The 21,063-nt window shown below is 48.3% G+C and overlaps 1 protein-coding gene across 5 annotated transcripts in view; it reads left to right on the top strand.

Annotated features, from left to right (window-relative positions):
* Positions 1 to 21,063, top strand: part of LOC147608739 (uncharacterized) — a 109,124-nt gene that overhangs the window by 40,983 nt on the left and 47,078 nt on the right. For all 5 annotated transcript variants that reach the window (XR_015264307.1, XM_086788167.1, XM_086788166.1 and 2 more), the window contains 3 exons: positions 6,715 to 6,789; positions 8,165 to 8,375; positions 8,472 to 8,528. Coding sequence is in view for 4 of the 5 variants with exons in the window: in XM_086788167.1 (XP_086644293.1) it covers positions 6,715 to 6,789; positions 8,165 to 8,375; positions 8,472 to 8,528 (343 nt within the window). In the remaining variant the exon portion in view is untranslated. The remainder of the gene's footprint in view (positions 1 to 6,714; positions 6,790 to 8,164; positions 8,376 to 8,471; positions 8,529 to 21,063) is intronic.

Below are 21,063 nucleotides of genomic sequence, written 5' to 3'. Positions count from 1 at the left end.
CTGGCAATCTTTGGGTCCTTGACCAAGCAGTCATGGATGCACTCTGCTGACGCTTTGGTCTCCATGTGTCCTCCAAGAGAAGGACATTTGGCAAATGATCTGACAGCGTGGTGCCTATGAGAATACCAAGCAAACCACCTCTGCTACAAGCCCACCCATCCACATAAAATCTGTCAATGTGTGAGGTGTTCTGTCCCTGCATCCTCTGGTTTGATTCAGAGAAGCGAAGGCTTCTTGGTGTGCGGCCAAACTTTGGTAAGTGCCATGGATCCTGGCCCCTCAAGGAGGACCAGCTCCTCCTAGGTCGTGTACTCACTCTCTGTGATAGTATCCAAGCCTCCTGCCTGTGGGTCCTCCAGTATGCTAAAATCTCCACCTGTGCACCAAAAATCTGCCTGGGGAAGTGCCTGTGTCACTTGGGCCCAGAACTTAGTCCTCCCTACCACCCTGTTGGGGGCATAAATGTTGAGGAGACCCACACGGCCCTTCCCGACCGTGACTATAATCCATTGCGCCCTCCCCTGAACAATGATGCTTGAATTTAGCACTGACAAAAGCAGCTGCTCATTGATCGAAATTCACATTCTTCGTTGGCTCCCCTCGGGCCTGAAAGCGGGGAACCAAAAGGTATGACTTAGTCTAGGAAAAATCCTCCCACATTTGCGGGTGTGCCTTGCCGAAAGGTGATGTTCCTTTAGGAACAAGGAACAAGAGATCAACTGGCCTCCTACATAGGATCTTTGAAGCTCCTGAAGAAGTGCCCCTCCTCTGTGGTGGAAGGGGGCCCCTCCCATCCCATGAAAATTCCACGAGACGATCCGTATAACTAAGGATGGGAGGAGTGGGACCTGCTCAAGACACCCTCTCCACGGAAGATCTTCGTAGTCAGTTTGGAAGGGAAATAATCACAATCTGATTGGGGCCGGATGCGGGCCAAGTGATCCTTGATCCTGTCCTCCATAAAGTTCCACTCCACTCTAGCCCTGTGGTACGCTTGCTCTATGCTCCATCCGTTGCAATAAAGGAATCGGAAGAAGGACCTCAAAGGGATAGTGATTGCCACTTGGAGGAACACATACAATATCATCTCCAAGCTCGGGGCGTCAATATCCCCATTCTGAAATTGGAGGGAGGAGCTTGCTAGCTCCAGGTGGGCCAGGGCCCAAAAGTGGGTGACGATGTCAACTAAACGGCTCTCTCCTAGATGCTAAGCTAGGGAGAGTGCCTGAGAGTGTATGGCGAAGGAGGCAGACTCGCAATTCCACTCCTTGCTTAGAGGGAAAGAGAGGACCACCGCTCCACCACCCCCGGTGTGGTGGAAGACCACGCAAATGCGGAGAGGAGCCACAATCTTTTTCTTTTTAAATAACGGAAAAAGACTTCTATTAAGTATGAAAGAAGCATACAACAATCACGGCTATAAGCCAGAATAGAATAGAATCATGCCAATATGTAAGGTGATATCAACCATTGAGGAGCATCATGGTGCCATGAAAGACCTGTGGGACTAGAGGAAAAGAAAATGTCATGGTCCCACTCCCGCATAAATACGACGTGCTTTGCCTGCATGGAACGAGAGGATCCTTGAATACAAGCCCAAGTAGCCATGAGAGTATGGATGATATCACCCCATATAGTGCTAATGCACTGAGGCTCAAAAATCTCGACACCCTCAATAGCCTCTGTGCATCTAGCTCTCTACATCTGCCATGCTGTAATATTGGCAACAATCTCCCAACTGGTGTCAATCCTCTGTTTGGGAGGTGTATAATGTGAGTGAGGGACATCCTGCAACAAACCATGCTGGGCAATACCTCTATTAATGAAAATAGCAGTGTCTGTGTATCACTGCCCTCTTAGAAAAGCTGCGGACCAAATTGGGAAAGCCAAGCAACTGCCCCCCAAGTAACATACATGGTGCAACCACTCAATTTGCCCATAAGTTGGGCTATAGAATCCCAAATATGTTGTGCAGTGCTGCATCACCATAGACAATGCTGTACAGTCTCAGAATTTATCGCATATCTTAGGCAAGTAGGTGCTACACCGAAAACCGATCTCGACTGATGGGTGTGGAGACCACCATGTAAAAATAACCAAAAGAAATGAGAGATCTGGCTCCTTCTGTATGAATGCCAAAGCCAATGCCAATATCTGCACTTTATCATTGGAGAGATGTCATAACTCTCCCAATGAGGTCTTACAGTAGGGATCCTATGCATCTATCGAGCGATGAGAAGCCTAGCATTTTGGACCATGAAACTAAAAAAGGGAAGGCTTTTTAATGGATTGGAGGCATCAATCCACTCCCACTCACCTGGATCCCATTGAAGATATCTGATAGGACTGCCACCATACAGCCACAAACACCTAGAGCCACGAGTCACTATCTGAGGAGATGGAATGATCCCCTCCATGCTACATTTCCTCTTGGAGTCTTACAGTTCTGTTCTTATAACTGTAGGACAATCAGTTTTATTGTACTTTTTAGTCTCATTTAGTTGTTCTCTTTGATGAGACACCAACTTCAGATGCACTCTCACTTTTGGTCTCATAGGCCACTATGGCCTCTTAGAGACGTTAATATATCATTTCATTTCAGTTCATTTCATCCAGGCATGATAGAATAGATGATGCAATCTATAGCCTCTTGGTCCGGGAGAGCATTGACATGTAGAGGTATGCTTATCCTAGAAAAAACTCCCAGCCATCTCAGATGATAATCTCCATGAAAGATCCGAGAGAGCCACTCATGCGGTATAGCTACATCAATCTGATCAATACATATGTGAGATCCCCGAAGATGTTGAATGGATGTAGCTCTCCGATCTACCGGAAGACTCTTGAAGGTCTTCCAAGCAAGAATTGTCCTAATGAACTCATTTCACATAATAGGTTGTTGGTCACCGTCATCCAAAAACCTAGGAAGCCTCTGTCGTGGCAGGATTAGACTGTTGGAGATCTAGGATTATACTGTTGAGAGGCGCCTGCACTGTTGATGCTAATCCCTGCTTTGCCACCGTCTGCTGCCCCCACCTTGCTTTGTTGCCGCCTGCTGCCCCTGCCTCTACCCTGCTGCCGCTTCTGCCTTGCTGTCGCCTGTTGCCCCCGCCTCTACCTTGCTGTCACCTGCTGCCCCTGCCTTTGCCCTGCTACCCCGCCTCTACCCTGTTGCCCCCGCCCCCGTCCCTGCCTCTGTCCTGCTGCTTGCTGCTGTCCCCGTCTCTGCCCCTGTTGCCCCCACCTCTACTGCCCCTCGCCTCTGCATTCTCTGCCTCTCTTTTGCCCCCCACCTCCTCCCACCCCCCACCACCTCCTGCTTGCTCTTTCGCCTCCTTTGCCTTGCTTTTCCTTCAACAGCTCTCTTTATTTGGATTCGAGTCGGCCGCCCACCATTGATTGGCCTTATGGCTTCCGCCATAGCCAATCCTTCTTCACCCCCATAGGCTGGGAGAAAGACCACCCTTATTGCGAGGGTTTATGGCTCCCACCCCCATAGGTCCGGAGAATCATTAATTTTTTGCAAGACGAGCTCACCTCTCGGACATTGAGGTCCAAACCACCCTTATTGCGAGGGTTTATCGCTCCCTCCCGTTTATGGCTCCCACCCCTCGTGCTCACAGGCCCGTGAATGGCTTCTAGGAGCTCTCCCTTTTGAGCTGATTGTGCACTTCCAGGATACACTTCGGCTTGGTCGAGGCTTCTTCCAAGTGGACCTTCTTTCTCCGAAAGCTACTTCTCAGGTGTTGGCTGGCAGCCTCTTCCTCTTGACCCTAGGAAGATCTTCTTCTTTCAGTACTAGGTGGGCTTTGATCTAGTGGTGGAGGATCATCGCCTTACCCCGGCTCTTCCTTGGTCTTATTGGAAGCTCTTAGCTTCCATCGGGGCATCCTTTGGCTAGGTTTTAGAGGTACCAACCCTTCCGGGCTCTCTCGCCTCTACTTCCGTGGTTGTCACCGCCAGTTCTGATGGTGTACCACGGGTTTTTGTGCTTGTTCCTTATGCATCGATTATTGACGATCATATCATGCTTCAGAGGCCTAACGGCTCTCATTTTTGTTAGAGAATGGAGATTGCAGGCAGACCTGACCAGTGTTGTATTTGTTGTCTCGCGACAGGGCCACATTACTAGAGATTGTCCCAGATCGAGAGGCCATGCCAAGAGGCGGCGTGGTCTAAGGAGCCACAATATTTCAAAACTCTCCGGCCTCAATAGGAAGGCATCTGAGGAGGCCATAGTCAACAGGTGTCCCCATGATGAAATTGGGGGGCATGTGTTTTCCCGGTGACTCGGGGGAAAGGGCAGCCATCGGGGAGGCTACAGTAGTCATCTCCATAGGATATGTGAACTGATGTATCCATCGCTTGGCTGGACTGGGCTGCTGACTTTGGAGGGCGTCAAGTGCAGCAGGGGGGCATCAGGAATGGATAGGGGAGGCTGAGGGAGGGGGGGAGAAAACAAAGGGGAGAGAAGAGGGGGAGGAGGCCTTTGCTGGGGAAGAGAGGAGGGGGGAGGAATCACGGTAGAGGGGGGGAGGGGATCTCAATTGAAGGAGGGGGGATCAAAACAGAGGGAGGGAATCAGAGGAGGGGGAGGAAAACTGGAACCTCAGAAGATGAGCCAAGATTTGCAGGAATCTCTTGGGTGGCGTAGGGGTCGCCATGCCGTCCATCTCCTCATCACAGGAACTAAATGCTCTCGCCCGCATTTATGTGCCGCCTACCATGCATGAATTCCATTTTAATGAGAATAATACTTTCCAAATAAAAATAAATCTTTTATGCATCTTCCTATGCATAAATTCAATTTAAATGAGAATGACACTTTTGAATTAAAAATCAATCTTTTATGCAAATGAGAATGACACTTTTGAATTAAAAATCAATCTTTTATGCATCTTCCTATGCATAAAATCAAAATTGATGAAAATAACTCTTTTGAACTGAAAATAGATTTCTTTATGCATCATTCTATGTATAAAATCAAAATTGATGAAAATAACTCTTTTGAAATAAAAATAGATTGTCTGGCCTTTCCCATCCTTCGTCCCTGATTCCGCGTCTTTTCCTCCCCTGCCACCTCCTCAGCAGTTTCCAGCTTTGGGTAGTAGTTCTTTCAGTGCGAGAGTCGGCCCTCTCTGGTCTTCACCTTCCAGGAGGACTCCATGGCAGCCGCTCCATCATCCCCGGCCAAGGCCGCCATCCCTTGCTTATTTTCAGAGGTGGACCTCTAGCTCTTAGCTTCGACAGTATCATATCTCATTGCGGCCTCATCTTTGGTTTGCAAGATCATAGGAAGCAACCCACAACACGGACAAATCCAGGATTTGCTCCAGGAAGCCCTCATTGGGCGGCGAGCCCGGCAAAATCACTGGCATCCATTTTCTTGGGCTTGACTATTCTCATGTGGAGTTCACCTGCACTGGTTGATCGGCAGCAGAGTCTTGTCTTGCGATTCACAGCCCCAGGCGTCCCTCTCAAGATGGCACCATTGTTTCAACCCTGCATCTGACCCCCTGGCAGGTGTATCCGGCTTCCTCGTGACGGTCTGCTTTCGTGGACTCCGGAATGAGTATCACCTACTGATTCGATCGATGGGATAATCAAGAGGGCAGGTTTTGGAGTCCTGCATACGGCCGCATCAATGGCGGCCAAGACAACAGGCACCCCGTCCATCAGAGTTTGCATTGCCTCCCCGGAGGATCTTCCGCAGGTTATTGCGCTCCCAAGCCTGTAGGGCGACCCGATTTTAGGGGTAGAGTATGCCGGTCTCCCCGGCCAGTGCTTCATCTGCAGGCAGATGGACCACCTTGCTAGGTCTTGCCCACAGCGTCAGGCCCATAGAGGACACCCCAGACCCCCACCTGAGGCCTCAGCAAGTGCGACCTGACGAGAGCAGGAAAAGCAAGGCCTGAGCCCAAGGCAGAGGTACCTGACCAGCCAACCCCTAGGGCCCAGCCTCCCTCCCAAGCTCAGGAGGAGGAGGGCACTAGCCGTTGGTAACCAGTCCGACCTCCGCAGGAGCGCCGCCGCCCACCTCCGTTGGAGCGGCACCAGCCATTTCGCCATGCAGGTGCCTCCCCCCTCACCCCTCGTTAATGGTGCATACTGGTAACCATTACGGTCGGGGGAGTGAAGGAGAGCAGGCAGAAGGAGATCAGGAAGGTGGAAGGCAAGGGAACGGAGGGAGGGGGCAGGGGAAAGGCTGGTGGCTGAGGCACAAAGGACTGGAAGGTGGGGATCAGGAGGAGGTGGGCTCAGACGCGAAGGATGCAGGGGAGGGGGAGGCACTGGCACATAGAATGCGCAGGAGGGAGGGGGGACAAGATAGTGAAGGGGTATGACAGTCAAATGCCGAGGGAGCTCCAGCTCGCTTCACTTCACACAGTTCTCTGCAACAAAGAAATTGACCAGGATGTCCACCATAAGGATGAACTGGCCTACTTGATCGATCCCTAAGTGAGGATCATTTTTCTAATGTCACTTAGACTAATGATTGATCACTTACATTTTAATGATTTACTAATGTCACGTTCATGGATGATTGATCACTTACATTTTCAACAATGATGATTATGTCCAACTTTAAAAAAGCACTATCCTTGCTTGTTGGATGAGTCTGAAATATCATTGCCCTTGTTTTCTTAAATCTTGTAATCTAAGAAGTTAGTACGATTATCATTGAATCATACTGATGAGAGAGATCTTTTGCAGGCGTTGTTGGAAACATCAGAGGGAAAAATTCGTCATATACCTTACAGGGACTCCAAATTAACATACTTGCTGAAGGTACGAAATGTTTTGTAAACATAAACACAAGTAGTCCGTCCATCTTGAAGCATAACAAACAAGGTAATGCAGGAAATGCTTTGAGAAGTTCATGTCCAGTTCCACATGCTTTTCATGGCATTCATGATTAAGTTGAAATGATTGTCAATAATAGAATTGATCATGTCAGTTCACTCGGTATACCCTCAGGAGTCATCACAGATACTAGGGAAACACGTGGCCTAAACATTATGGTCCTTCTGATCGGAAGGGTGGTGGGTTGATCTGGAAGTGGGTGAGCTGGAGTGTGAGGCTGGTGCCATTCTCCTTACGAAGTACCACTGGCCGCACATCCGTGGACCAAGCAATTGATCCCTAGGTGATGATCGGAAGGGTGGTGGGTTCGTAGGTGAAGGATCCTCCACCAGACCTGCTGCGCCTTTGGACATTCCAAAGGCGATTGTCTTCAGTCTCTGGAGGAGCACTACACTAGCCACAAGAAGCTGGCCGACCCCGCAATGGCTATTTAGGTGCCCATCGCTAACTACCATCAACTTCACATCCCCAGAGAGGGGTCAACTGCGATTGATGCTGCTCCCACCTCTGTGAGATTGCCCTCTTTTTTCCACATGACATCCTTCTGCAACTTGCAAGACCTCCCCCTTGTGGTCTTCTTGATAAGGACAGGACTTCAGAGCCCCCCTAAAACGAGTCGGAGTTGTGGCTTTCCATGGTTGCACTTGACACATCGATCCCTCTTATGTGGAGGTAACACTGGACCCCTCCTGGTGGCTCGGGGTTTGGGATAACCAACCCTTGGCTTGGATGACTGGCAACTGCCATGGAACCCAGAAAAATGGAACTAGTGCAACCCCACGACACACATCCACCCCACTCTGGCTATCCTTTCTTTTCCTACAAGGCCAGTACAGGCTGTCTGATCTAGCTTCACCAGTGCATCATCCCTCCACCCCACTCTGGCTATCCATTCTTTTCCTACAAGGCCAGTACAGGCTGTCGGATCTAGCTTCACCAGTGCATCATCCCTTACACCCACCGCTTAGGGCGCGATCGACCCTATTCTCTTGGAGCTCTATAGAGCAGCTTCCATGCATGCAAGATCTAACTGCAGACATGAAGTACCATAAACCTGGCATATGCGATTCAGCACCAATATAGATGTTTGAGTGACATTTATGCATCAAACTCCTGCCAACACTTGTGTGATGCTACTTGAACATCTTAGGTTAAACAATTCAGCCACATTATCGTTTCATAAAGATGATTGTATCCCATCTGTTGCTTTAACAATAATGGTGCCTTGAATTGTCCGCTTTGATGTTTAAAAAGTGCTATACCATCTTTAATTTTAGGCACACATGCTTTTACTGTGCAGGATGCTCTTGGTGGTAATTCAAAATGCACTCTTATAGCAAACATTAGCCCTTCTATCATAAACCTGGAGGAGACTCTATCTACTTTGAAGTTTGCTCAACGAGCCAAATTCATTAGAAATGTAGCAATTGTAAATGAAGACACACTTGGGAACGGTGGTGTATCTGGTGAAGAAGTGAAGAGACTGCGGCTTGAGATTGCATCATTAAGAGGTAAGCACTTGTCATGACCCAAGTACTAAAATATGTTGTTGTGCCATGGATTGGGGTCAAGGTGTTAATAACTAGTTTCCGATACTGATTTTACAGCTAGGATGGGCAGCACATCAGCAGGAGATCAAACAATATCGTGGAATGATCATTCTTGTAAGCGAGAAAAACTAAACAACGTATTGTGTCCTTCATGTGATGGTTAAAGCCTTTGATCACATCAAAGGTTTTTAGGCTACAACAATGTCTCTTTTAGGTATGGATTTCTGTTGTGTTTGTATGGAGTCTACTTTTTTTTTTTAATGCTGTAGCCAAAATAGTGTACTGCCCTCGGTTGCTGTCTGCATTTGTAGGAAATATGAAAGCAAGAGCAAAACTACAAATGAAACAAGAACAAATGAAAGACAAAGAGTTACCTTGAGATGCGTGTAGACAAGACACAAGATTGATGCTTTCATTGATGTGACACCCACAATATATAGGTGAGAAGTACAAGATTGAGTAGATTGACTTATGGGATAAATGCAGAGGTGCCACATGGCACTAGACTCAAGACATAAAGACTCAACTGAAACTAGACTAGAGAAATAGTACACCTAGTGTGCACTTATTTCCAACACCCTCCTTAAGTGGACACTAGGAGGAAGACAAAAGGACAAGACTAGAAGACAGACATAAAGACTGATAGACTGAGAGACAAGACATGAGAGACAAAAGATCCTGAGACACCCCTCCTCAAGTGATATCCTCATATGGGTCCACAAGGGTAGGGACAAGATGGATCTAAAACAAGACACAGTCAGATTGATAGACAGATAGACAGACAACAGATAGACAGACAGAAGACTGACTGTAGACAAACAGATGGACCTTGAAGACATCCCCTCCTCAAGGGCAATCTTTGCCTCTTGGGTAGGGACAAGAGAGAGGTCAAAAAGCATAATGAGTAAGACATAGAACCCCTTGACCTACATCATCGGTGGTCAAAGTGGTAGACAAAAAAAGGTGAAGTAATCAGAAAGCCCATTCCTCATCATAGGAATGAACAGCAAGATCTGCTGATGTAGATGCTGCAGCAACATGGGCTGAGGTAGATGCAGGGGCTGATGTAGAGGTTTTAGAGTAGCAGTCCTTCTCCCGGTGATTATCACGGCCACAAATGGTGCATGGATGAGCCTTGAAGCAGTCCTTCTCCATATGATTAGTTTTTCCACAATGGGTGCAAGGCTTTCTTACCTTAGAACCTCCTTTCTTTGCTAAAAATGCAGTGTCAGTTACCTTTTGTTGTTTTGTTCTTTCCTCTTCTTGGAGAGCATTGATGATACCTTCAAGAGTAGGATTATTGTGATACTTGAAGGTAGTGACAAGAGTAGCATAGGTGTCAGGTAAGCTTTTGAGAAGCACAGCAATAGCAATATCTTCGGAGATGGGGGACTTCACTGATGCAAGCTGAACCATAAGACTGCGAAAATAATTGACATGAGAGGCTATAGTAGCTCCCTCCTTGTAGACTCTTCAAGAGGAAGCAATGGCAGAACTGAATGCAGTAAATAGCTCGTTGGAGGAAAGTCGATCTGCAGCTTCTTCTAGATGATGTGCATCCTTGAGTCGATGAAGAAGGCAGCCAAAGGAGAGCTGCAACAGTATAGTGGGCAGCAGCAGCTCCACGAAAATGAGAGGAGTACGCAGCCGGGCAGCAGCAGCTCCACGAAAATGCAGCAGCTAATGGAAAACAGGCCGGCGCAGGCGGACAGCAAAAACTGGCGCAGACAGTTCAGGCCGGCGCAGCCTGTGCAGAATGTGAATGGGCTGGTGCAGCTAGGGAGATGGTGGCCTGAAGCTATGGTGGGCAACACATGGCAGGAGCAGCCTGCTCTGATACCATGTAGGAAATATGAAAGCAAGAGCAAAACTACAAATGAAACAAGAACAAATGAAAGACAAAGAGTTACCTTGAGATGCGTGTAGACAAGACACAAGATTGATGCTTTCATTGATGTGACACCCACAATATATAGGTGAGAAGTACAAGATTGAGTAGATTGACTTATGGGATAAATGCAGAGGTGCCACATGGCACTAGACTCAAGACATAAAGACTCAACTGAAACTAGACTAGAGAAATAGTACACCTAGTGTGCACTTATTTCCAACAGCATTGACACTCATCTGGGTCTCAATAAAGCCTCTAATGAGACAACCCTGAAAGCCACTAAGTTAGCTTCCTAATCTTCTAAAAGTATTATAAAGAAATCCTTTCCTCTCCATCTGTTTGTGCTAAGAATGAAGCTGGAATCAGGAGCTCCTGAGCAAGCTTTTTAAAGCAGAGGCACACATGTATGCATGCATGTGCTTTTTGCATATGTAGATGGATGGACTCACCATGGACAAGTGTGTGCAACAATCGATTTTGATGGCATACATTCAGTTTTTTCTCCCTCTTTTGGCATGGTCTAAAAACCAAATCTCTTGTTTTATGACAAAAAGCATTGAGATCTTTTGGCATAATTCTCATTATAAGAAGGCCTTGCGACTCCTTAAGTATGAGTTTATATGCTGTCACAAGGTAAAGTGTAGAAGAAAAACAATGAAGAATTGTAGCAGAGAGTGGGCTGCTGTCCCAAGATATGTACTGAAGATAAAACACTGAGGTGCACTGTGTAGCAGAGAGTGGGTTGCTGTCCCGAAGTGTAAACTGAAGATAAAATGCTGATGTGCTGAAGTGTAGCAGAGAGGGCCGCTGTCCCATGAGCTGAAGATAAAACGCTGATATGCTCTATGTAGATAAAACGCTGATATGCTCTATGTAACAGAGAGGGCTACTGTCCCAAGAGCAAATGTAAAACACAGGTATGCGCTGTGTAGTAGAGAGGGCTGCTGTCCCATGAGATGATGTGAAACGCTGATGTGCTGGAGCTGGAAGCAGATGATGTGCAAGTGCTGGCAGCAGCAGCAGATCACGTGGTACCTGATATGACCTATGAAGTGGTACAAACTGCAGAGTGATGAGGCTTTCCTATAGATAGTGTGTGGGCTGCTGGTCGGTCCAGTGAAAGAACAGTTGGCCAGCAGCAAGACACAAAAACATGAATAAAAAGCTAATAAATCTAGAATAATCCCCTTTTTAGGGCTGGATAAAATGGATTTTCAGACACCCCCTCTTGAGCCAAAAAGGGGACCATGAGAGAAGATGAAGGATGCCAAGGTCCCACACTAACACACTCGCAGAAGGAATGTATCCCCCTTTGGAAACAAAGTTTGATTAATTCAGAGAGGGCGATCGTGATGACAAAGGTGGTGAAGATGAGGTGATTTAGATGGGATGATCGTCTCCCAAAGTAAGATCATGAACGGGGCTCACTTTTGAGTAAGAAGTCCCATTCCATGTATGGTCCATATCAGAGTTTGGAGAATCAAATTTTGGTGAGAAAAGTTGGTCCTCCGGGAGTGCGGGTAGATGATCCATGCCGTGTGCTCTCGAGGTCTTCAATCCCTTTGCTCATGATAGCTCTGATACCATGTGAGGGCAAAAAGATGTAAGGACCAGATGTACGAGAGATCAGAGAAAAACAACACAGCATGAAATAGGTGAATGAGTCTATATATAATGGTGAGTGAACATATGTACAAGAGCCCTTTGATGTGAGGTGACTTTGAGTAGAAGAAGACTAGTGCAGAAGCACAGACGTTGTCGGAGCTGAAGCACGGTCGGTGGGACGAAGGCTCGCATCGATGTGAGGCAAAGGCACTCCGTGAGGTGGTCGGTGTCGAAGGCTTGCGTCGGCGGATGCAGAGGCACTCTGAGGTGGTAGTGAGAGCAGAAGCTGAAGTGATGATGATGTCGATGATGATGCAAACTCTGGTGACAAGGGTGCTGCGGTACGTGAATGACGATGAAGAGTAGAGAGGGCTGCCATCCCGAGTGGTGCAAGCTATGGTGACAAGGGTGCTGCAATATTTGAGGGGTGGTGAGGAGTAGAGAGGGCTGCCTTCTCAAATGGTGCAAGCTCTGGTGACAAGGGTGTTGCAATACCTGAGGGGTGGTGAAGAGCAGAGAGGGCTGCCGTCCCGAGTGGTGTGAGATGGTGAGCAGAGAGTGGGCTGCTGTCCCAAGGTAAACTAGAGAAGAAAAACGATGAAGAACTATAGCAGAGAGTGGGCTGTTGTCCCAAGATATGTACTGAAGATAAAATACTGAGGTGCACTGTGTAGCAAGAGTGGGCTGCTGTCCTGAAGTGTAAATTGAAGATAAAACGCTGATGTGCTGAAGTGTAGCGGAGAGGGCTGCTGTCCCATGAGCAGATGTAAAACGCAGGTGTGCTCTGTGTAGCAGAGAGGGCTGCTGTCCCATGAGATGATGTGAAACGCTGATGTGCTGGAGCTAGAAGCAGATGATGTGCAAGTGCCGGTGGCAGCAGCAGCAGCAGATCATGTGGTACCTGATATGATCTATGAAGTGGTACAAACTGTAGAATGATGTGGCTCTCCTATATATAGTGTGTGGGCTGCTAGTCGGTCCAGTGAAAGGAGAGTCGGCCAGCAGCAAGACACAAAAACATGAATAAAAAACTAATAAATCCAGAATAATCCCTTCTTTAGGGCTGGATAAAATGCCATTTTTAGACAGAGGGTCTGAGCTCTATAGCAATAGAGGGATGGGTTCTACAATGGTGGCGGTGGCGGGCAAGGGTGGGCGAGCGACGATGGGCAGCCGTCGGCTGCTGTGGCATCTGATGGCCTTGAAGCAGTTCTGCAATGGTGGCAACGGGCTACGTGTGCCTCCACACTCTTGGTGGTGATGGCATCAGGCACTGCTACAATGAACATTGGCAGCCCTTGGCTCAGGCAGCAGTGGGCTTGGATGGCCATGGTGCTACATGAGCATTGGAGCTTGATAGTTGGCTCTGCGAAAACAGCATTGTATAACAAAGCCTAGCCTCATTGGGCAACTAGATAGGAAAAGGCTGTGTTCAAAAACACACTTTTAAGAGGGTAGTAGAGGATGAAAGTGAAACAAAATGAAAGACCACAAAAGGCAGAGAGAGTGTGGGGTTGGGTCGGCCAAGGGACGTCACCACAGTGAGGTTTTGGGTTTGCTACGCACTTGGGAAGTATACCCAGCCTAGGAGTCACTACTCCCTTGCCCGCTAGGCTGGAAGTTCTTGAGCCATCTGCTCCAAGCAGCCTTTTCCACCTTCGCACCACAGGTAGGGTTCCCCACGGTATTCCTCCTCTAGCCACTAGCTTCACCTCATCACTCCCTCTCTCGGACCGAGCCTCCACACTCCGGTGTGCCTGACGCCCCTGGGCCCCTGGCCATCGGCCATGATGACCTCATCAGCTCCAGATCCAGGACATTCTCCATCGCCATCGAGCTACCTTTCCACGTGACATAGCTGAGGGAGACCTCTCGGCTATACTCATTAGTCCCATGCTTGATATTTTGGAGAGTGGTATACCATCTACTCGGAGCTGATGCTGCTCTCATGTTTCGATGTTCTTAGTATTCCATGATGAGTTTCCATGGACAGTTTTGTATCACCCCAATGAGAAAGCTATGTTTATGTTTTCTTTTTGTTTTATTTTCCATTCCATGATGAGATATGCCATGGACATTATTGTATCACTTTGGTCTCATAGGCCCATTGGGTCTTTAGTAGACGCTTAATATATCTTTCTTTCTTTCTTTATCGTGATGCACCACACCTTGCACAGCACACTATGGGCGACGCACTCACAAAGACACAAGCAACATAGACGCAAGATCCCAATTTACCACAATAGACATGACATAAGACTCTATACCATGATATCTCTTCCAAGACCAGTTAGGATGCGCTACCATAGCCACACCACTTCACCCTCTCACACACAACCACCATGCTCCAGTGTACCAAATCCACCAAAATCTCCTGTATCATCATGCTCACTCACTTCGACCTCCTCTCTCTCAAGGAGGCAGCCTTGGAGTTTACAACAGGATTAAAGAACCATTATGAACCATCAAGGGAGGGAGAGAGAGAATGATCCCTGCTGGGAAAGAAGAGATTACAGTTGAGAGAACTTTATTCACCTTGGGAAAGGGATAGCGATTGAATACTGCGCATAACTGGGGTGGCCATGCACCAGTGTATCCACGGTAGACAAGGAAGTCAGTAGTCGTCATGGAGTGTGGAGGAGTTGGCGGCGGGGGAAGGTGGTGGTTGAGGGTGTCGGCGGTCGGAGAGTTCTGCGATCGTTCATGGAGTGAGGAGTCGGAGGTGTGGGAAGTTGGCATGGCCAGTGGATGGAGAAGTCGGTGGCTGGCGGAGTCGGTGGTTGGCGGATGGAGAAATTGGCGGTTGGAGAGGTCGGCATTCGTGGTCATCATGGAGTGTTGAGGACCCGTCCAGGTATCTACAATGCGGATTGCCTCATGGAATGCCCATGGCTTGGGAGGTGCCGCCACTTGCATTTGGCACAAGTTGATAGTGCATGAAGAACTTGAGTGAGTCCTCGTTAGAGGTGGATGTTCTCGTGATTCAAGAGCATTACTTGATAGCAGGCAGGGTTGTGTGTTGCGAGAAGCTCCTCTTGGGCTCTAGTCACGCAACTGCCTTCTCCTCTTTGTGTTTGCAGTTTAGCTTCTTGTGTATTTCGGCTTCAAGCTGACTTTTCATAGCCAAAATATCATTTCGCTGAAATTGGATCATGCTTTTGGAAGTAGAGGATACATGAGTCAAAAGATCCAACCAATGTGTTTGTGCCACCACCCTCCTTTGGTTCTTAGGGGAATCAGGCAGGCTTACAGCTCTGTTAGCAGCCAGCTTCTTACACAAGTGGTGGATTCTGGCATCGTTATCTCAGGTAGAGCCTAATGGGTGTTGCTCTCTCTTGGGGAGGGCAAGAGGGCCAACTGATGGAGGCGCCGGATAACTGCAGTGGTGGTAGTACTGACGCCACAGTGGCGGGGGTTGAGGGAGCTGTGTGGGAGGAATTGCTTTTTGTGATGAAGGGCGAGTACACATGGCACTTTTTTTTTTTTTTCAGAAAGAATACTTCTATTAAGTAAGAAATTTTTTACGAAATGGAGATTTCACACCAAGCAAGGTGGAGATCTCAACCAATCAGGAGCCCTGTGCTGCTAATAGGGTCCCGAATGAGAGGATGTGAAAAAGATACCAATGTCCCACTCTCATAAACTGGGCGCGCTTCATCTCTGCAGCCCTCAAAGATCCTTGGATTCTGGCCCAGGTAGCCATAATGGTGTGAATAATATCACTCCAAATCCTGCTAAGACACTGAGAAACAAGAACGGGAGTACCCTCAATGGCCTCAGTCCATCTAGCCTTCCAGATTTTCCAAGCTATGCTAGCAATAATCTCCCAAGAACTGTCTAACCTTTGTGCCAGAGGGACAAAGTGTGAAAGTGGCAAATCTTGAAGACAACACTGCCGAGCAACTCCTTGCCTAACACGTGAATTAACTAGCACTAGTTGTGTAGTTTTTGTGTGGGACCCTCCCCCTCTCTGACTTGGTGATTAGTTGAGGCTTGCTAGTAGGTACTCAAAGGGGGGGGGGGGGGGGGGGGGGGGGGGGGGGGGGGGGGGTTTGGTGTGCTTCGCGAAGCAAAAGGGGGGGGGGGAGATGTGAATGGGCAAGGGGGGGCTAGGATAGGTGCTGGGAGATCGGTTTCCTATCTCCCTCTTGGTGTGCTAAGGCTGTCCTCTTGCTTCTTTACTTTTCCTCTTTGTAGCCGGAGGCCATGAGTAGCTTCTTGTGCATGTAGAATATAGGTCTTATGGGCCTCAGTCTCCCCATCTACACTGTAGAAGGAGTTTGTGGAAGACATTGCAACCTACTTTTTGGGCTCAAAAGAGGACCTCTAGCGGTTCACTGTGGTTATATAGGTGTTTTATTTTATATCTGGCACGTGAATTAACTAGCACTAGTTGTGTAGTTTTTGTGTGGGACCCTCCGCCTCTCTGACTTGGTGATTAGTTGAGGCTTTGCTAGTAGGTACTCAAAGGTGCCACAGCATGAAATCTTGGATGCGAGGTGAGCATTGATAACAGCCCTTAGCAACAGAGCCCCCCCCCCTCTTGAGCATTCAGAGGAAGCCACTTTATGGAGCTCAGCTCCCTTGTCTCTACCAGCAAGCGGTCTTGTTGTGGCCAACCAAGTTTTCTTGGCCACCATGTGGTGCATTGCATCTTGATGGACCTTTCATTACTTGTGAATCGTGAAAGTCTAGAGACTCATCTGTAACATTTTATGGTCTGGCAGCAATGGACCTGCTCTAGGGCTAAGGCACCCTGGAGAGTTATTGTCCAACGGTGACCAACCCCAGGATCGGGCATCATTGATTCAGTGATTCAGAAAAGAGCCCTTTTGGACAAGCTGATATAGTTCACGGTCTTTAGCCAAGAGGAGAACCGTGGAAATATTTCTTCGTCGGCATCTTGGCCTGCACCCCCACCCATGGTGGCCCGTGGCCTCCTGGCATGAGATATATCTTCTCGGGAGCTCCAACCCACAAACTTAGCACCTCCTTGGCCATCACAAATGCCAGGATGCGGGACGAGGACCTTGTAGTGCTCCTCGATTTCGATAAGGCATGACCACATGGACTAGGCTTTCTTGGAGGGGACCATGATCTGCCTGGGCTTCTCACCAGCTTGGGTCCGTGGGGTTTCAGCCTTGTACTCCAGTGCCCACAGCCAGGGACCACTTTACCATTTTGCACTCAGTGTAGCAGGCTGCCCGCTAGTGCTTTTTCTCTTCCTCTTCGTAGAAAAGGTGATGCATTTCTACCTTCAAGCATAGGATACAGGACTTCAGGCTCTCCATTTCCCTATCCGCACTCTTGAGGAGCTCCTTGATTGTGAGTTTGCTGATGATATCACTACAGACATTGAGGGTTTGGAGGGTAACCTACTTCATTTTGCAGCAGCAATCGAGGACTTTTGCCTCGCCATAGGAGCCTGGATCAACTGGTAAAGCCGTGTGGTTTTTGGGTTAGCAGAGCACCCACCCTGGCTTGGAGGCTAGTTGACTGTTGACAGCTTTCCATGGATCCTTCCGGGCACCCCAGTTTGCTACCTTGGGCGTTAGGTGGGACTTGACATCACGATGGAGCAACAGATTTCTCCTCATCTCCTGAACATTCGGAGGAAACTTCTCTATTGGAGCACAAATTGCCTTTCCCTCACTGGCCGGGCAGTCGTGGCCAACCAGGTGTTGGGAATCAAGGTCTTACTTGTGTGAACCCACTCATATAGGTGTGGTAGTATGTTGGTGTGTAAGAATATTAAGCCTGGTTGTGTGTGTGAAAGGCTATTAAGCTTGAATATGTGTGTGCATTGTGTGAACATCCTCTAGCAAAGGAGTAAACACCCACTTATGTGTTTGTGTGTGAACCACCTCTTAGAGGGGTATAAATAATATCTAGGTATTTGTGTATGATGTGACATAAGCAGTGATGTCAGGAGGAGAACCTTTGTACTTATAAAAGGTACATGTACTTCATTGAAAATTATCAAGCAACTATCACATCATTCTATACTTCTCACTCTCTCTATTTCTCTCTCTATCACTATCGGCTCCCATGGCTGTCATCTATGAGCCTCCATAGCTAGGTGCTCTTCTCTTATTTTAAAATGGTATCAGAGTGATATTTGTTAGGGTTTTTGCTCCTGCTATTCTCACCTCCACATTGAGCCTCTACTGCAGCATCTCCCTACAGCCTCTCCCACGCCATCCAGCAGCACTCGCACCACATACATGCAGGGCGGTTCTACCGCACCCCACTAACACAGCCGCCTACTCTGTGCGCTGCCTGCTAAACTGGGCCTTTCAGCCTATCGCCTCTGATGCCTAGAGCCTGCCGCCACCCCTCCTGCGAGTGTCCTTGTGCCCATCCAGATGACACCAGTTCCACCCTGCTGTCCACTGCCTGCCTTCAACCAGCGCTACCCTCTCCAGCTAGCACTGTTGTATGTTAGCTACGGCGCCACCTCCAAGTCTGCTTGGTGCTATCCATAACACCAGCTCCGTTTGCAGCCATCAAATCGACAAATCAAAAAGCAGCCTGCATAAAAAATGACATATTCAGTAGTATTTGCACAAATAGGAAGAAGGTACAAAAATTAATTTGGGGCTTTTCAAGAATCAACCTTGTGTTCAAAAATTAAAGTGCATTCATCAGAGAAATTTTGGAGCTTTTTCCAATTTCTGCAAAATTTTGCTTAATCAAAGCGTTAATTTCAACTCCCCCAACATTTTCAAAATTGAAAGCATTGGAAAGTTACTACAGCCTCCTATAGCATCAGATTCAAGAAACCTTGTGTTGTTTTGTGACCTAATCCTGTGTGTACTCTACTCTTGGGATCCCATAACTGTATGAGAAACTAGACCCATGAGCCTCGATTTATTCTTGACACAGTATGAGGTAATCCCTTGAGGGGGGGATTGTTGGAAATCAAGGTCTTACTTGTGTGAACCCACTCATATAAGTGTGGTAGTATGTGTGTGTGTGCGGCTATTAAGCGTGGTTCTGTGTGTGAAAGACTATTAAGCCTGAATATGTGTGTGCGTGTGTGAACCTCCTCTAGCAAAGGAGTAAACACGCACTTATGTGCTTGTGTGTGTGAACTACCTCTTAGAGGGGTATAAATAATATCTAGATATTTGTGTGTGATGTGACGTAAGCAATGATGTCAGGAGAACCTTTGTACTTATAAAATGTACATGTACTTCATTGAAAATTAAGCAGTGATGTCAGGAGGAGAACTTTTGTACTTATAAAAGGTACATGTACTTCATTGAAAATTAATCAAGCAACTATGACATCATTCGAGTCGAGTACTTCTCACTCTCTCTCTAGCTCTCGCTCTCTCTTTCACTCTCTATCATTGTTGGCTACAACACCATAGCCATGGCTGTCATCTATGAGCCTCCATGGCTAGCTGCTCTTCTCTTATTTCAACACCAGGTCCTCTTTGTCACTTTGTGGTACATTACCCCACCCGTTCACTACTTCCACTTCCCTCCAAAGAGTCCGCAAAGTGGGCCGACATGGGTGGAAGGGGCATGTTGATCCACCCCCTCTTGAGGTCATGGGCATCACATCGTGGTGCCTCTGGCACTGGAACAGACCCTTGGTACGTGTCTAGTGGAACCATAACGAGTGGAGCTGGCACGACCCCAGTGCTTCTGATGGCACCCCTGCCACCCCTCCCCTCACAGGCGGATTCGAACCACCTCCCCCAGGGTTTCTGGCTGCACCCCTGGTGCAGTTTCTGCCCCTGCAAGGTTGTTGGCTCACCAGAGCCTTGCGGGTGGGCACATGGCTCATGATCTCGGGATGGCAGCAGTGTGCTCAGAATGGCAGCAATGTGTCTCAGATGTGACGGCCCTGGTGAGTCCAAAAACGACACTACCTTTGGGATTGCCCAAAGGCCCAACAGGTCTGGTGGTGCCTTTCTACCTCCGACCCCAAATTTTCCCTCAATGTTACTTTGGGGGCAGTCTGCTGGCAGTGGCCCAGCGCTATTCTATAAGGATGATGGCAGCAGCCTGGCCCTTATGCTCTTGCACCGCTGCATTTTAGTAGCGTTAATAGCCACAGCCCCCGTGCGATAGAAGACCTCAAAGACCAGCACATGCCAGTGCTGGCAGCTCATCTGTAGTTTGGTCACTTGGCACGATTTGGCGAGCATGTGCTGCAGGGAAAGCATTGGAGGCGAGCCCACTCCCCCTGCAGAAACCATACACGCTATTTGGCTTGATTTTCTTCACACACTGCGGGGACCCCTCTGGAGCACTTTTTGGGGATGCTGAGAGCATGCAGAGACAGCGGGCTGCCTTCTACTGCACCTGGAGCACTGGTCCTTTCTTTTCCAGAGAGGAGGGCACAGTCACATGGCATTACAGGCCAACAGTTTGCCAACAACACCCCCTCCCCCCCGCCCCCCAAAACCACAATGATGTAGCCTTCCTCCGAGAGCAGCCAGCCATGGATGGAGCCCCCCCTTCATTTCTTTGGTTTTTTCACTATCTTGGACAAAGTTGTATTACACCTTTGGGCGGGTTTTCTTTTGACTAATGGAAGGATTTAAAAAAAAAAAACTTAGCACTTCCTTTGAGAATAAGTTTGTGGCCAACATCTTCCATGCATGGGAGGCGCTCTGCTTGGCTCTCTTCTAGTTGCCTCCCTCTTGCTACGAGGAGTGCCACTGCTAGCCCTTGATATGGAACGAGCTCATTTGTCTTCCCTCAGGTCACTTCCTTGGGGCCAGGTCTCACATTTTCTAGGGCCATATTTGCTATCGCCTGGCCTAGACAGTGGATTCCTGGCAGCGCTCCCACGTAGTATCCCAAGAGGCTAGGAGGCCTTCGGAGGAGGGGGGCTCACCTTAGCCTCAACATCAACTTTGCCATTCCTCCGGAGTTGAACCACCCTGTTGCCTCACCTCTTAATTTGGTATGGATTGACTCTTTTCCTCGGTACGACTGGTGATTTTCAGCAGGAGGATTCCTCCTCTCTGTTGGTGACCAGGACCCCTCCTCTTTGGAGGTTGCAGATCTTCTGGCATGGCAACTTTGGCTCTAGGAGAGCTGCCCCCTAGACCGGCTTCAGTGGGACTGTGGAGAGCTGCTAGCAAGACCTGACCACGTGGCGGGAGGCTCTTGGTATACCATTTTTTTAGTA

The sequence above is a fragment of the Cibotium barometz genome, chromosome 52 (genome assembly GCF_041138505.1).
Source record: "Cibotium barometz isolate CiBa-2024 chromosome 52, ASM4113850v1, whole genome shotgun sequence".
NCBI lineage: Eukaryota > Viridiplantae > Streptophyta > Polypodiopsida > Cyatheales > Cibotiaceae > Cibotium > Cibotium barometz.
The sequence above is the reverse complement of the archived record's forward strand: the minus strand, read 5'-3'. Positions and strand labels throughout refer to the sequence as shown.